The sequence below is a fragment of the Trypanosoma melophagium genome (genome assembly GCF_022059095.1).
Source record: "Trypanosoma melophagium isolate St. Kilda chromosome Unknown ctg14segment1, whole genome shotgun sequence".
Lineage (NCBI taxonomy): Eukaryota > Euglenozoa > Kinetoplastea > Trypanosomatida > Trypanosomatidae > Trypanosoma > Trypanosoma melophagium.
Genome location: NW_027125142.1, coordinates 1 through 14341, shown reverse-complemented (window position 1 = coordinate 14341; position 14341 = coordinate 1). Strand labels below are relative to the sequence as shown.

The 14341-nt window shown below is 51.6% G+C and overlaps 5 protein-coding genes across 5 annotated transcripts; all 5 read right to left on the bottom strand.

Annotated features, from left to right (window-relative positions):
* Nucleotides 1-297: 297 nt before the first annotated feature.
* LSM04_005365 (ATPase) lies at nucleotides 298-2409 on the bottom strand (the record flags this gene model as incomplete). Its single annotated transcript, XM_067334898.1, has 1 exon — nucleotides 298-2409. The coding sequence occupies one exon, from the start codon at nucleotides 2407-2409 to the stop codon at nucleotides 298-300; it is 2112 nt and encodes a 703-aa protein (XP_067193916.1).
* A 556-nt stretch (nucleotides 2410-2965) lies between these two features.
* LSM04_000515 (Gamma tubulin complex component) lies at nucleotides 2966-5332 on the bottom strand (the record flags this gene model as incomplete). Its single annotated transcript, XM_067334897.1, has 1 exon — nucleotides 2966-5332. One exon carries the CDS (start codon nucleotides 5330-5332, stop codon nucleotides 2966-2968), a length of 2367 nt encoding a protein of 788 aa, XP_067193827.1.
* A 359-nt stretch (nucleotides 5333-5691) lies between these two features.
* Nucleotides 5692-7479, bottom strand: LSM04_006001 (Heat shock protein 70 family; the record flags this gene model as incomplete). The annotated part of the gene is made up of 2 exons (XM_067334896.1): nucleotides 5692-6159; nucleotides 6652-7479. 2 exons carry the CDS (start codon nucleotides 7477-7479, stop codon nucleotides 5692-5694), a joined length of 1296 nt encoding a protein of 431 aa, XP_067193935.1.
* A 1536-nt stretch (nucleotides 7480-9015) lies between these two features.
* Nucleotides 9016-9921, bottom strand: LSM04_003688 (Heat shock protein 70 family; the record flags this gene model as incomplete). The annotated part of the gene is made up of 1 exon (XM_067334895.1): nucleotides 9016-9921. The coding sequence occupies one exon, from the start codon at nucleotides 9919-9921 to the stop codon at nucleotides 9016-9018; it is 906 nt and encodes a 301-aa protein (XP_067193888.1).
* Nucleotides 9922-10523: 602 nt separating this feature from the next.
* Nucleotides 10524-12321, bottom strand: LSM04_000677 (Heat shock protein 70 family; the record flags this gene model as incomplete). The annotated part of the gene is made up of 2 exons (XM_067334894.1): nucleotides 10524-11000; nucleotides 11494-12321. 2 exons carry the CDS (start codon nucleotides 12319-12321, stop codon nucleotides 10524-10526), a joined length of 1305 nt encoding a protein of 434 aa, XP_067193833.1.
* Between the last annotated feature and the right edge of the window lie 2020 nt (nucleotides 12322-14341).

Sequence of the window (14341 nt, the reverse complement as noted above, 5' to 3'; positions counted from 1 at the left end):
AAAAGAAGAGGGAGAAGAGAAACAACACAATAGCCCACCATACAGTATCCGAAGTTATAATAAAGATGAAGATCACTTCAGTAAAGCAGAAAAAGCAGGCCGTATCAACTAGTGATCACTTAAAATTGTGATTCAAGGGTGCAACCCCCCAACAGAAATAAAAATTAGGCAAAAACAAAAACAAAAAAAGCAAGCCATCTAACTCCAGGTCAACGTGTCGCAGTGCAGCGTCCCGGGAGTTGATGCCAGCACGACACACCAAGGATTGCCACTTGTGGATGTCGGAGAGACAGATACTTATGCCTGCTCCGACACACTCCAGACGCGGATGACATTATCCGTGTAGCCAGAGTACAGGGTGCTGCCATCGGCAGACCAAGCAATCGATACACACTCAGGTGCCTTCTTGCTCTTCTGCTGTGCCTCCGGTGTGAGCTCAACAATGACTTCCTTGTTCTCCAAGTCAAAGATACGGATATTCTTCTCGGTGGCTGCGCACATCCAGTAGCGGTTGGGCGAGAAGCAAATCTGGTTGATGGGGGCACCGGCCGCAATCTCCGAGAGAGCCTCTCCCTTGGTGAGGTCCCAAAGGCGGGCAACACCGTCCTTGTCAGAGGAGGCGCAGAGTGAGCCATCGGGTGACACCGTCACGGACGTGACGTAGTTCGTGTGGCCCACCAGATCGGTGACGAGCTTGCCGCTGGCGAGGTCCCATACCTTGACGAGGTTATCCCAACCACCTGAAACAATGAGTGGCGTCTCGAGCGTGGGTGAGAAGCGGACGCAGCTTACCCAGTCAGTGTGCGCACCACGGCTCAGCGTGTGCATGCACTCACCCTTGACGTTCCACACGCGCAGAGCGTTGTCGCGACCACCGGAGACGATCTGACGGTTGTCTGGGGAGAAGGTGACAGCGAGCACATCCTTGGTGTGACCAAGGAACTTGTGCTGGCACTGACCGTTCTGCAGGTTCCACAGACGCAGGGAGCGGTCCCAGGAGGCGGAGACGGCGAAGTCGCCGTTGTTCGACAGAGCGACGTCAGACACAAACGCACTGTGGCCCTCCAGGCGGCGCTCGGGGAGACCGTAGTCGCTCTCTTCGCTGTGGCGGTCAGGGTTGGCGCCCCACGAGATGAGTGTGTTGTCGCGGGAGGTCGACACCACCTTCATGTACGAGTCGGCGGACTGAGGGCAGGCGAGAGAGGTGACCCACCCACGGTGACCCTTCAGCTGTCCATCGTAAGTAACGGCCATTGTAGGAATTAAAGTGGAGTGCTCGGGGTGCTGTTTAGCTTGCTGTTCATCAAAAAGTGCAACAAAAAAAAAGTGATTTGTAGAAAACATGGATACATTCACAGAAACCACATGACGACCAGTGTATGCCGCCACTGCAGTAGCAAATGATGTTTTGCCTGTCCCTTGCGAACCATACACAAAAAAACCAATTTTGTGTGGAAATCCCTCAAGAGCAAAGCGCCCTCGGTTTTCTAGGAAGCGATCAAGTAAATCCATCACATTTTTTTTCTGCTTGAAGAATAATGTATCAAAAGAGTTGAAGATAACAAGCGGTGTTTTCTTAAAGCGTAAAATGTCTCCATCATTCTGCATTTGAAAGTGGAATTTCTGGGCTCCTAGAGTAACTGGTAGGTCTGTCACATACTCTTGAATAGCTTGATGCACGAAATTCTCCAGTCTCTCAGCACTGTGTAGACCATGGGTCTTCAAATAAAGTTTGTGATCAACTTTCTCTACATTTTCTTCACTTACTCTCCGCCGCTGGTAGGTCATTTCAATGTTATCAGAAAGCGACATCCAGGAACCTGCTGTTGGAAGCCTTAATACTTTATATCGGTGTAGTTGACTTCGTTCTTGAAAAGCACGAAACTCGACATTCGCATGATAATATCCAACAGGTTCAAATGAAGATGAGCCCAGAACCAAGTGTGAATCACTTTTGAGTGGATCAAAGAGAAACATCACTGAAGGTTTGTCAATCCAGTTTCCTTCCTCCCATAAATTTCCCTTCTTTAAGTTATCATCGACTCTGAGAATGTGCAGTAGAACGGCGTTAAGGAGAACTCCACTATGACTATTTCCTCTATATTCGCCCGAGCGGTACTTAGACCCCTCACGGTGAAATTGGGCCGTAATAGTGCGCACCACTTCACCTCTAAGCCCTCCTCGGCGTCGTCTTAAATTTGCCATCAATTGATCCCATATTACCTCACTTACACCTAAGAGAAATACCAAACCCACAACTAGTACTATAAGAAGTAGCGGAGCGTGTCCCATAGATTGATCTTGCAGCAGGATACCCGGCATATTGGCTGAAGTAGCGAAAAAAGAGGTACTATTTTGGTTGACCTCCCTCAGTACATCTTGTCCTAGAGTATAAAAAATAGAATGCATGATCTTTTTTTTCCACTTTTGACCCCTAACTAATGTGTTTCTCTGTACTTTTTTTTTCAAGAGAGAATCAAGTACGAAAGAAATCCATATGACATGTCACTAACATCATTTTCCTAAAGCTTCACTAATTTCCATTTCGTTTCCCTGCCAAAATAGCACTCCAGAGATATCTACTTATACAGAGGAAAGTAATGAACCCGTGGTGTGTTTACACACAAACACAGAAGAAAAATAACAAAGACGAAAAAAGAAAAAAAAAGTATCCCTTGGCTTCAATTCATCCCACCCATCCCACTACACCAACCCAGAGAAATCTCTCTTTCTCTTTCTATCATTCTCCATTTTTTTTTTTTACTAGACAGACTTCTTCCCTATCTGGAATTCAAATATGTAATTTATATTATTCATGATATTAGGTTCTATCATATGAATATGCCAAATATCCCTCCTTTACTCATTTATTACATTACCCATTCTCTAAAGGCAAATGTAAAAGGTGAAGTTCAAATAAAATTTTCACCTAAAGGTAAAGAAAATTCAATCAAAGACCGAATTTCTAAAATTCTGTGTTGGTGCTAAATGCATTGTCATGGTAGAAATGATTAAAATTTAGCCTAAGTAGAAGAAAGTTCAAGAAATCGAATTGAAGGTGTTGCTCTTCAAGTGTGGTTAGGAGTGAAGATATTTCTCGATGAAAATCATCTGCAAGTCGTTGATATTCTTTCTTTATGGAAAACACATCCCCATTTCCACGTTCTAAAAGTGAAGTGAGAAGTGCCTGAGCTCCAACAAATTGCCGAACAATACTAAGTACACTTTCAATATTTTGCCTCATAGAAGCACAGTCACCATGAAGAAGTGAATGAAGAGTCAAATATTGTAGATACGTTATATGGGCTGCACGAACATCATCTAATGAAGTACATTGTCGAAGTGCACGCATTAACAAGTCCCATGATACTGTAGAAACTTCAGAGACGAGATAAGACCAAAGATTGTTTACAAAATGATTTAACTGTAATCCGAGAAGATGGGCATCTGCAGCAACTTCTCTCCATGCTGTTGCTTCTCGGTTTGTATTATGAAGTCTCCCAATAATACGATCTAATACAACACTTTGTCTCCATGATTTCTTTAGAGCGACTTCAGCCCGTTTTACCTTAAACATTATGCGAAAAAGGCGACGGTATACTTTCATAGCAGTTACATCAAAAATGTTATTAAGTGGCGATGGTACCTGCATCGTCACAACAAAGGCATCCCAACCGATGATTTTGTCGTCTTTTACTAGTTCACAGTGAAGCATAGAGAAGAGATCTGTATCGAGCTGTTTCGTATAGGGTACAATTTCAAGAAGTACGCTCTGCATATGATCACGAACGACAGAAGTTTGTACCATATGACTTAGTCTGCTTAGTACAGGATCTAATCGACTAATAAGAAGCTCATAAAAATCACCGTTACCCACAAGAAGAAATGCGTTTACCATGCGTAATACGTTATCAAGATGAAACTCTTCACGTATTAACCTTAACACCGCAGTGTTGGTAAACCGTACTGCGTCTCGAACAACAGTGCCAATAGAATCGAAAGACGCATTTTGTGCCGCCGACACAATTGAAGGATCCATATGCCACTGTTTGCATCTAGAGCAATTTCTAATGAAGCTAATATTCTTTGTAACTAGCATGATTTGCTCAGCTAAAGGAAGTTGGACTGTAGTTGGTAGCATTTCAGGTAATAGTGAAAACTTAGATGACCAGAAGGCATCAGATGTGTCATCAATCCTTGAATTAGTCTTTACAAAAAATTCATTGAAAGGGTCAGAGACTTCTCCTTTTGTAATACTTGATACAGTCATCTGAAGAAGGGGGCTCACAGCTTCCATGTACACATCGCATAAAAGAGCATAAAGACGAGTTGATCCTTGCTGAACAAGTCGTTGAAGCTTTGAAGCAAGCTCACCGCCCTTCACTGATTCCGTTTCACGTAGTATAGTGTGAAGTACACGTAACTTGGGATGCACACGTTTGAATGCAACAACCAAATCACTAAAAGTCATGGAAGGAGATCGTCGTTCACGGAACGATGCTACTAAACAATGATATTGAGAGAGCTGCAAACGTACCGCACTCCGCAAACTCTGTTGTAGGAACGAACGCTCTGCTGTACCACCCTTTAGCACATCATCAATTTGACGAGCCAAACAACCACACTCCTGTAATGCAGCTGCAGCTTGTCTCTGCCGTACCGTACCCCACTGTGCATTCACAATATAACGATGTGCTACTCCATCATACACAAAGTACTTGGTTTTATCCACACCCATCCACATAAAAAGAACGTCAGAAATAAATTCATTCTCTTCCACAGACTTAACAGACGTTCCTTCACTGAAAACTGCATTACTACGACTATCAACAGGTCCACCGATTAACCCATCGTTTGTCATGTGCATCCCATCACGATAATGATTTGTCACACCAGCGGCACCTACAGAAGTCCGCAACGACGTGGGCTCTTGCAGAAATGCAGAAGTAGTACCTGAACTCCGTTCTCGTCGTCCGAAAAGGCGTCCTGGAAGATCAAACCCACCATGCTTTTTCTCATCCTTTCCTGAAAAAGTATCATGCTCTCCTTCTTCCTTTTCAACTTCCTGCAGATTTTTTTGTCCAATTCTTTCAGAATCATCATTATGCAAAATCGTACCACCACTACTATCAGATTGAATACGAGAGCGAACACCAAGAGGTAAAGCAGAAGCATTTTGAGCTACAGACGAACCCATCGGTAACTGGGGGACAGCGCGAAAAGGAATAACCCGTTGAGCAGTTTCGCGTACACGAGGAGCATCGACCTCTGCTTTATGCCACTTTGGCATAGGAGACAGATCCTTTGAAAGTCCGCTCCCAGTGTCTGCCATCCAACAAAAACGAAAAAAAACCTAAGCTCTACTTCACAGAATAAATAAAAAAAACACAGTTCATACACACCCAAAAAAAGGAACAACAAGAACAACAACAACAACTATCACTATTACCACTTCGACTACCAAAAAAAAAAAAAAAAAAAAAAAAAACAATAATAATAATAATAATAATAATAATAATAATAATAATAATAATAATAATAATAATAATAATAATAATAATAAAAGGGGGAGTGAGAAATAAACATAGTAGGCTTGGACTAGGTCCCAGCATTAACCAAAAAGGGAAGAAAAGAAAAGCGGAAGTTTCTGCGGCGTCACGTGCCGACGACCACACCCTGTCTCAGCCGCGCTCAGTCGACCTCCTCCACCTTGGGGCCTGATGATGACGATGGCCCGGCGCCACCCATTCCACCGGGCATTCCACCTGGCATCCCCCCGGGCATACCGCCAGCGCCAGCACCGCCGCCCATCCCCTGGTACATCTTTGTCATGATAGGTGTGCAGACGCCTTCCAGCTCCTTCTGGCGGTGCTCGTACTCCTCCTTGGAGGCCTCCTGGTTGTTGTTCAGCCACTGCAGTGCCTCCTCCACGGCGTTGGTGATGGTCGTCTTATCGGACTCCTCTATCTTGCCAGCAACGTTGGGGTCATTGACGGTGTTCTTCATCGAGAAGGCGTAGTTCTCCAGACCGTTCTTGGCCTCGATGCGCTCGCGCTGCTCCTTGTCCTGCGCCTCGTACTTGGCGGCCTCCGAGACCATGCGCTCAATGTCGGACTTGCTGAGACGCCCCTTGTCGTTCGTGATGACAATCTGGTTGCGCTTCCCGGTGCCCTTCTCCTCCGCAGACACGTTCAGAATGCCGTTGGCGTCAAGGTCAAAGGTCACCTCGATCTGCGGCACGCCACGCGGTGCTGGTGGGATGCCGGACAGGTCAAAGTTGCCGAGCAGGTGGCAGTCCTTCGTCATGGCGCGCTCGCCCTCAAACACCTGGATGTGCACACCAGGCTGGTTGTCTGCATATGTGGAGAAGATCTGGCTCTTCTTTGTCGGGATCGTCGTGTTGCGCTTGATCAGTGCCGTCATGACGCCACCAGCTGTCTCAATGCCAAGTGTCAGCGGCGTCACGTCGAGCAGCAGCAGACCCTCCGTTTGCTTGCTCTTGCCTCCCGTCAGGATGAAGGCCTGCACCGCGGCGCCGTACGCAACGGCCTCGTCGGGGTTGATGCTCTTGTTCAGCTCTTTGCCGCCGAAAAAGTCGGACACCAGCTGCATCACCTTGGGGATGCGTGTGGAGCCGCCAACCAGCACAACGTCGTGCACAGCGCGCTTGTCCATCTTGGCGTCCTGCAGCACACGCTCCACCGGCTGCAGCGTGCCGCGGAAGAGGTCGCCGCACAGTTCCTCGAATCGCGCACGGGTGATGGTTGCCTGGAAGTCCACATTGTCGAAGAGTGCATCAATTTCAATGGTGGCCTGTGCCGCGGATGACAGTGTGCGCTTGGCACGCTCGCAGGCTGTGCGGAGACGACGCAGTGCACGTTGGCTGGTGGTCAGGTCCTTGCCCTTGTTCTTGCGCTTGAACTCGTCAGTGAAGTGGGACACAAGGCGGTTGTCGAAGTCCTCACCACCAAGGTGCGTATCACCGTTGGTCGCCTTCACTTCAAAGATGCCACCGTCGATCGTGAGCAGGGTCACATCAAAGGTGCCACCGCCAAGATCGAAGATGAGCACATTGCGTTCCTTGCCGTCCTCCACCTTGTCCAGACCGTATGCGATGGCAGCAGCTGTAGGCTCGTTGATGATGCGCAGCACCTCCAGACCGGCAATCGTGCCAGCATCCTTCGTCGCCTGTCGCTGCGAATCGTTGAAGTACGCCGGAACCGTCACCACCGCCTTCTTCACCTGCTTGCCAAGGTACGACTCCGCCACCTCCTTCATCTTCATCAGCACCATCGAGCTGATCTCCTCCGGGTTGAACGTCTTGGTCTCGCCGCGGAACTCCACCTGGATCACAGGCTTGTCGTCACCCTTTGTGACAACCTTGAAGGGCCAGTGCTTCATGTCCGCCTGCACCACCGGGTCGCTGAACTTGCGACCAATGAGGCGCTTCGCGTCGAAGACGGTATTGGCTGGGTTCATCGCCACCTGGTTCTTCGCCGCATCACCAATCAGGCGCTCCGTGTCGGTAAACGCCACGTACGACGGCGTCGTGCGGTTTCCTTGATCGTTGGCGATGATCTCCACACGCTCGTTCTGCCACACACCCACACACGAGTACGTCGTGCCGAGATCAATGCCGATCGCTCCTTCGTATGTCATTTTGCCTTCTTTTTGGTCTTCAAATTAGATGATAGATAATTTTCAACCTGTAGCGTATTCTGCGCGTGCCGCATGCAACGGAAGAGAAAGAGAAAAGACAGAGGAAAGGAAGGGAAAAGTGAATGTAGAAGCAAGAGGGTAGGCGACTTCAGCACCGACACCGGCGGAAGAAGAATGACAGCAACGGCAATGCCCTCACAACGGACGCATCAGGAAAACCATCGCAGCAACAATAATAATAATAATAATAATAATAATAATAATAATAATAATAATAATAATAATAATAATAATAATAATAATAATAATAATAATAATAATAATAATAATAATAATAATAATAATAAAAGGGGGAGTGAGAAATAAACATAGTAGGCTTGGACTAGGTCCCAGCATTAACCAAAAAAGGGAAGAAAAAGAAAAGCGGAAGTTTCTGCGGCGTCACGTGCCGACGACCACACCCTGTCTCAGCCGCGCTCAGTCGACCTCCTCCACCTTGGGGCCTGATGATGACGATGGCCCGGCGCCACCCATTCCACCGGGCATTCCACCTGGCATCCCCGGGCATACCGCCAGCGCCAGCACCGCCGCCCATCCCCTGGTACATCTTTGTCATGATAGGTGTGCAGACGCCTTCCAGCTCCTTCTGGCGGTGCTCGTACTCCTCCTTGGAGGCCTCCTGGTTGTTGTTCAGCCACTGCAGTGCCTCCTCCACGGCGTTGGTGATGGTCGTCTTATCGGACTCCTCTATCTTGCCAGCAACGTTGGGGTCATTGACGGTGTTCTTCATCGAGAAGGCGTAGTTCTCCAGACCGTTCTTGGCCTCGATGCGCTCGCGCTGCTCCTTGTCCTGCGCCTCGTACTTGGCGGCCTCCGAGACCATGCGCTCAATGTCGGACTTGCTGAGACGCCCCTTGTCGTTCGTGATGACAATCTGGTTGCGCTTCCCGGTGCCCTTCTCCTCCGCAGACACGTTCAGAATGCCGTTGGCGTCAAGGTCAAAGGTCACCTCGATCTGCGGCACGCCACGCGGTGCTGGTGGGATGCCGGACAGGTCAAAGTTGCCGAGCAGGTGGCAGTCCTTCGTCATGGCGCGCTCGCCCTCAAACACCTGGATGTGCACACCAGGCTGGTTGTCTGCATATGTGGAGAAGATCTGGCTCTTCTTTGTCGGGATCGTCGTGTTGCGCTTGATCAGTGCCGTCATGACGCCACCAGCTGTCTCAATGCCAAGTGTCAGCGGCGTCACGTCGAGCAGCAGCAGACCCTCCGTTTGCTTGCTCTTGCCTCCCGTCAGGATGAAGGCCTGCACCGCGGCGCCGTACGCAACGGCCTCGTCGGGGTTGATGCTCTTGTTCAGCTCTTTGCCGCCGAAAAGTCGGACACCAGCTGCATCACCTTGGGGATGCGTGTGGAGCCGCCAACCAGCACAACGTCGTGCACAGCGCGCTTGTCCATCTTGGCGTCCTGCAGCACACGCTCCACCGGCTGCAGCGTGCCGCGGAAGAGGTCGCCGCACAGTTCCTCGAATCGCGCACGGGTGATGGTTGCCTGGAAGTCCACATTGTCGAAGAGTGCATCAATTTCAATGGTGGCCTGTGCCGCGGATGACAGTGTGCGCTTGGCACGCTCGCAGGCTGTGCGGAGACGACGCAGTGCACGTTGGCTGGTGGTCAGGTCCTTGCCCTTGTTCTTGCGCTTGAACTCGTCAGTGAAGTGGGACACAAGGCGGTTGTCGAAGTCCTCACCACCAAGGTGCGTATCACCGTTGGTCGCCTTCACCTCAAAGATGCCACCGTCGATCGTGAGCAGGGTCACATCAAAGGTGCCACCGCCAAGATCGAAGATGAGCACATTGCGTTCCTTGCCGTCCTCCACCTTGTCCAGACCGTATGCGATGGCAGCAGCTGTAGGCTCGTTGATGATGCGCAGCACCTCCAGACCGGCAATCGTGCCAGCATCCTTCGTCGCCTGTCGCTGCGAATCGTTGAAGTACGCCGGAACCGTCACCACCGCCTTCTTCACCTGCTTGCCAAGGTACGACTCCGCCACCTCCTTCATCTTCATCAGCACCATCGAGCTGATCTCCTCCGGGTTGAACGTCTTGGTCTCGCCGCGGAACTCCACCTGGATCACAGGCTTGTCGTCACCCTTTGTGACAACCTTGAAGGGCCAGTGCTTCATGTCCGCCTGCACCACCGGGTCGCTGAACTTGCGACCAATGAGGCGCTTCGCGTCGAAGACGGTATTGGCTGGGTTCATCGCCACCTGGTTCTTCGCCGCATCACCAATCAGGCGCTCCGTGTCGGTAAACGCCACGTACGACGGCGTCGTGCGGTTTCCTTGATCGTTGGCGATGATCTCCACACGCTCGTTCTGCCACACACCCACACACGAGTACGTCGTGCCGAGATCAATGCCGATCGCTCCTTCGTATGTCATTTTGCCTTCTTTTTGGTCTTCAAATTAGATGATAGATAATTTTCAACCTGTAGCGTATTCTGCGCGTGCCGCATGCAACGGAAGAGAAAGAGAAAAGACAGAGGAAAGGAAGGGAAAAGTGAATGTAGAAGCAAGAGGGTAGGCGACTTCAGCACCGACACCGGCGGAAGAAGAATGACAGCAACGGCAATGCCCTCACAACGGACGCATCAGGAAAACCATCGCAGCAACAATAATAGTAATAATAATAATAATAATAATAATAATAATAATAATAATAATAATAATAATAATAATAATAAAAGGGGGAGTGAGAAATAAACATAGTAGGCTTGGACTAGGTCCCAGCATTAACCAAAAAAGGGAAGAAAAGGAAAAGCGGAAGTTTCTGCGGCGTCACGTGCCGACGACCACACCCTGTCTCAGCCGCGCTCAGTCGACCTCCTCCACCTTGGGGCCTGATGATGACGATGGCCCGGCGCCACCCATTCCACCGGGCATTCCACCTGGCATCCCCCCGGGCATACCGCCAGCGCCAGCACCGCCGCCCACCCCTGGTACATCTTTGTCATGATAGGTGTGCAGACGCCTTCCAGCTCCTTCTGGCGGTGCTCGTACTCCTCCTTGGAGGCCTCCTGGTTGTTGTTCAGCCACTGCAGTGCCTCCTCCACGGCGTTGGTGATGGTCGTCTTATCGGACTCCTCTATCTTGCCAGCAACGTTGGGGTCATTGACGGTGTTCTTCATCGAGAAGGCGTAGTTCTCCAGACCGTTCTTGGCCTCGATGCGCTCGCGCTGCTCCTTGTCCTGCGCCTCGTACTTGGCGGCCTCCGAGACCATGCGCTCAATGTCGGACTTGCTGAGACGCCCCTTGTCGTTCGTGATGACAATCTGGTTGCGCTTCCCGGTGCCCTTCTCCTCCGCAGACACGTTCAGAATGCCGTTGGCGTCAAGGTCAAAGGTCACCTCGATCTGCGGCACGCCACGCGGTGCTGGTGGGATGCCGGACAGGTCAAAGTTGCCGAGCAGGTGGCAGTCCTTCGTCATGGCGCGCTCGCCCTCAAACACCTGGATGTGCACACCAGGCTGGTTGTCTGCATATGTGGAGAAGATCTGGCTCTTCTTTGTCGGGATCGTCGTGTTGCGCTTGATCAGTGCCGTCATGACGCCACCAGCTGTCTCAATGCCAAGTGTCAGCGGCGTCACGTCGAGCAGCAGCAGACCCTCCGTTTGCTTGCTCTTGCCTCCCGTCAGGATGAAGGCCTGCACCGCGGCGCCGTACGCAACGGCCTCGTCGGGGTTGATGCTCTTGTTCAGCCCTTTGCCGCCGAAAAAGTCGGACACCAGCTGCATCACCTTGGGGATGCGTGTGGGAGCCGCCAACCAGCACAACGTCGTGCACAGCGCGCTTGTCCATCTTGGCGTCCTGCAGCACACGCTCCACCGGCTGCAGCGTGCCGCGGAAGAGGTCGCCGCACAGTTCCTCGAATCGCGCACGGGTGATGGTTGCCTGGAAGTCCACATTGTCGAAGAGTGCATCAATTTCAATGGTGGCCTGTGCCGCGGATGACAGTGTGCGCTTGGCACGCTCGCAGGCTGTGCGGAGACGACGCAGTGCACGTTGGCTGGTGGTCAGGTCCTTGCCCTTGTTCTTGCGCTTGAACTCGTCAGTGAAGTGGGACACAAGGCGGTTGTCGAAGTCCTCACCACCAAGGTGCGTATCACCGTTGGTCGCCTTCACCTCAAAGATGCCACCGTCGATCGTGAGCAGGGTCACATCAAAGGTGCCACCGCCAAGATCGAAGATGAGCACATTGCGTTCCTTGCCGTCCTCCACCTTGTCCAGACCGTATGCGATGGCAGCAGCTGTAGGCTCGTTGATGATGCGCAGCACCTCCAGACCGGCAATCGTGCCAGCATCCTTCGTCGCCTGTCGCTGCGAATCGTTGAAGTACGCCGGAACCGTCACCACCGCCTTCTTCACCTGCTTGCCAAGGTACGACTCCGCCACCTCCTTCATCTTCATCAGCACCATCGAGCTGATCTCCTCCGGGTTGAACGTCTTGGTCTCGCCGCGGAACTCCACCTGGATCACAGGCTTGTCGTCACCCTTTGTGACAACCTTGAAGGGCCAGTGCTTCATGTCCGCCTGCACCACCGGGTCGCTGAACTTGCGACCAATGAGGCGCTTCGCGTCGAAGACGGTATTGGCTGGGTTCATCGCCACCTGGTTCTTCGCCGCATCACCAATCAGGCGCTCCGTGTCGGTAAACGCCACGTACGACGGCGTCGTGCGGTTTCTGATCGTTGGCGATGATCTCCACACGCTCGTTCTGCCACACACCCACACACGAGTACGTCGTGCCGAGATCAATGCCGATCGCTCCTTCGTATGTCATTTTGCCTTCTTTTTGGTCTTCAAATTAGATGATAGATAATTTTCAACCTGTAGCGTATTCTGCGCGTGCCGCATGCAACGGAAGAGAAAGAGAAAAGACAGAGGAAAGGAAGGGAAAAGTGAATGTAGAAGCAAGAGGGTAGGCGACTTCAGCACCGACACCGGCGGAAGAAGAATGACAGCAACGGCAATGCCCTCACAACGGACGCATCAGGAAAACCATCGCAGCAACAATAATAGTAATAGTAATAATAATAATAATAATAATAATAATAATAATAATAATAATAATAATAATAATAAAAGGGGGAGTGAGAAATAAACATAGTAGGCTTGGACTAGGTCCCAGCATTAACCAAAAAAGGAAGAAAAAGAAAAGCGGAAGTTTCTGCGGCGTCACGTGCCGACGACCACACCCTGTCTCAGCCGCGCTCAGTCGACCTCCTCCACCTTGGGGCCTGATGATGACGATGGCCCGGCGCCACCCATTCCACCGGGCATTCCACCTGGCATCCCCCCGGGCATACCGCCAGCGCCAGCACCGCCGCCCATCCCCTGGTACATCTTTGTCATGATAGGTGTGCAGACGCCTTCCAGCTCCTTCTGGCGGTGCTCGTACTCCTCCTTGGAGGCCTCCTGGTTGTTGTTCAGCCACTGCAGTGCCTCCTCCACGGCGTTGGTGATGGTCGTCTTATCGGACTCCTCTATCTTGCCAGCAACGTTGGGGTCATTGACGGTGTTCTTCATCGAGAAGGCGTAGTTCTCCAGACCGTTCTTGGCCTCGATGCGCTCGCGCTGCTCCTTGTCCTGCGCCTCGTACTTGGCGGCCTCCGAGACCATGCGCTCAATGTCGGACTTGCTGGGACGCCCCTTGTCGTTCGTGATGACAATCTGGTTGCGCTTCCCGGTGCCCTTCTCCTCCGCAGACACGTTCAGAATGCCGTTGGCGTCAAGGTCAAAGGTCACCTCGATCTGCGGCACGCCACGCGGTGCTGGTGGGATGCCGGACAGGTCAAAGTTGCCGAGCAGGTGGCAGTCCTTCGTCATGGCGCGCTCGCCCTCAAACACCTGGATGTGCACACCAGGCTGGTTGTCTGCATATGTGGAGAAGATCTGGCTCTTCTTTGTCGGGATCGTCGTGTTGCGCTTGATCAGTGCCGTCATGACGCCACCAGCTGTCTCAATGCCAAGTGTCAGCGGCGTCACGTCGAGCAGCAGCAGACCCTCCGTTTGCTTGCTCTTGCCTCCCGTCAGGATGAAGGCCTGCACCGCGGCGCCGTACGCAACGGCCTCGTCGGGGTTGATGCTCTTGTTCAGCTCTTTGCCGCCGAAAAAGTCGGACACCAGCTGCATCACCTTGGGGATGCGTGTGGAGCCGCCAACCAGCACAACGTCGTGCACAGCGCGCTTGTCCATCTTGGCGTCCTGCAGCACACGCTCCACCGGCTGCAGCGTGCCGCGGAAGAGGTCGCCGCACAGTTCCTCGAATCGCGCACGGGTGATGGTTGCCTGGAAGTCCACATTGTCGAAGAGTGCATCAATTTCAATGGTGGCCTGTGCCGCGGATGACAGTGTGCGCTTGGCACGCTCGCAGGCTGTGCGGAGACGACGCAGTGCACGTTGGCTGGTGGTCAGGTCCTTGCCCTTGTTCTTGCGCTTGAACTCGTCAGTGAAGTGGGACACAAGGCGGTTGTCGAAGTCCTCACCACCAAGGTGCGTATCACCGTTGGTCGCCTTCACCTCAAAGATGCCACCGTCGATCGTGAGCAGGGTCACATCAAAGGTGCCACCGCCAAGATCGAAGATGAGCACATTGCGTTCCTTGCCGTCCTCCACCTTGTCC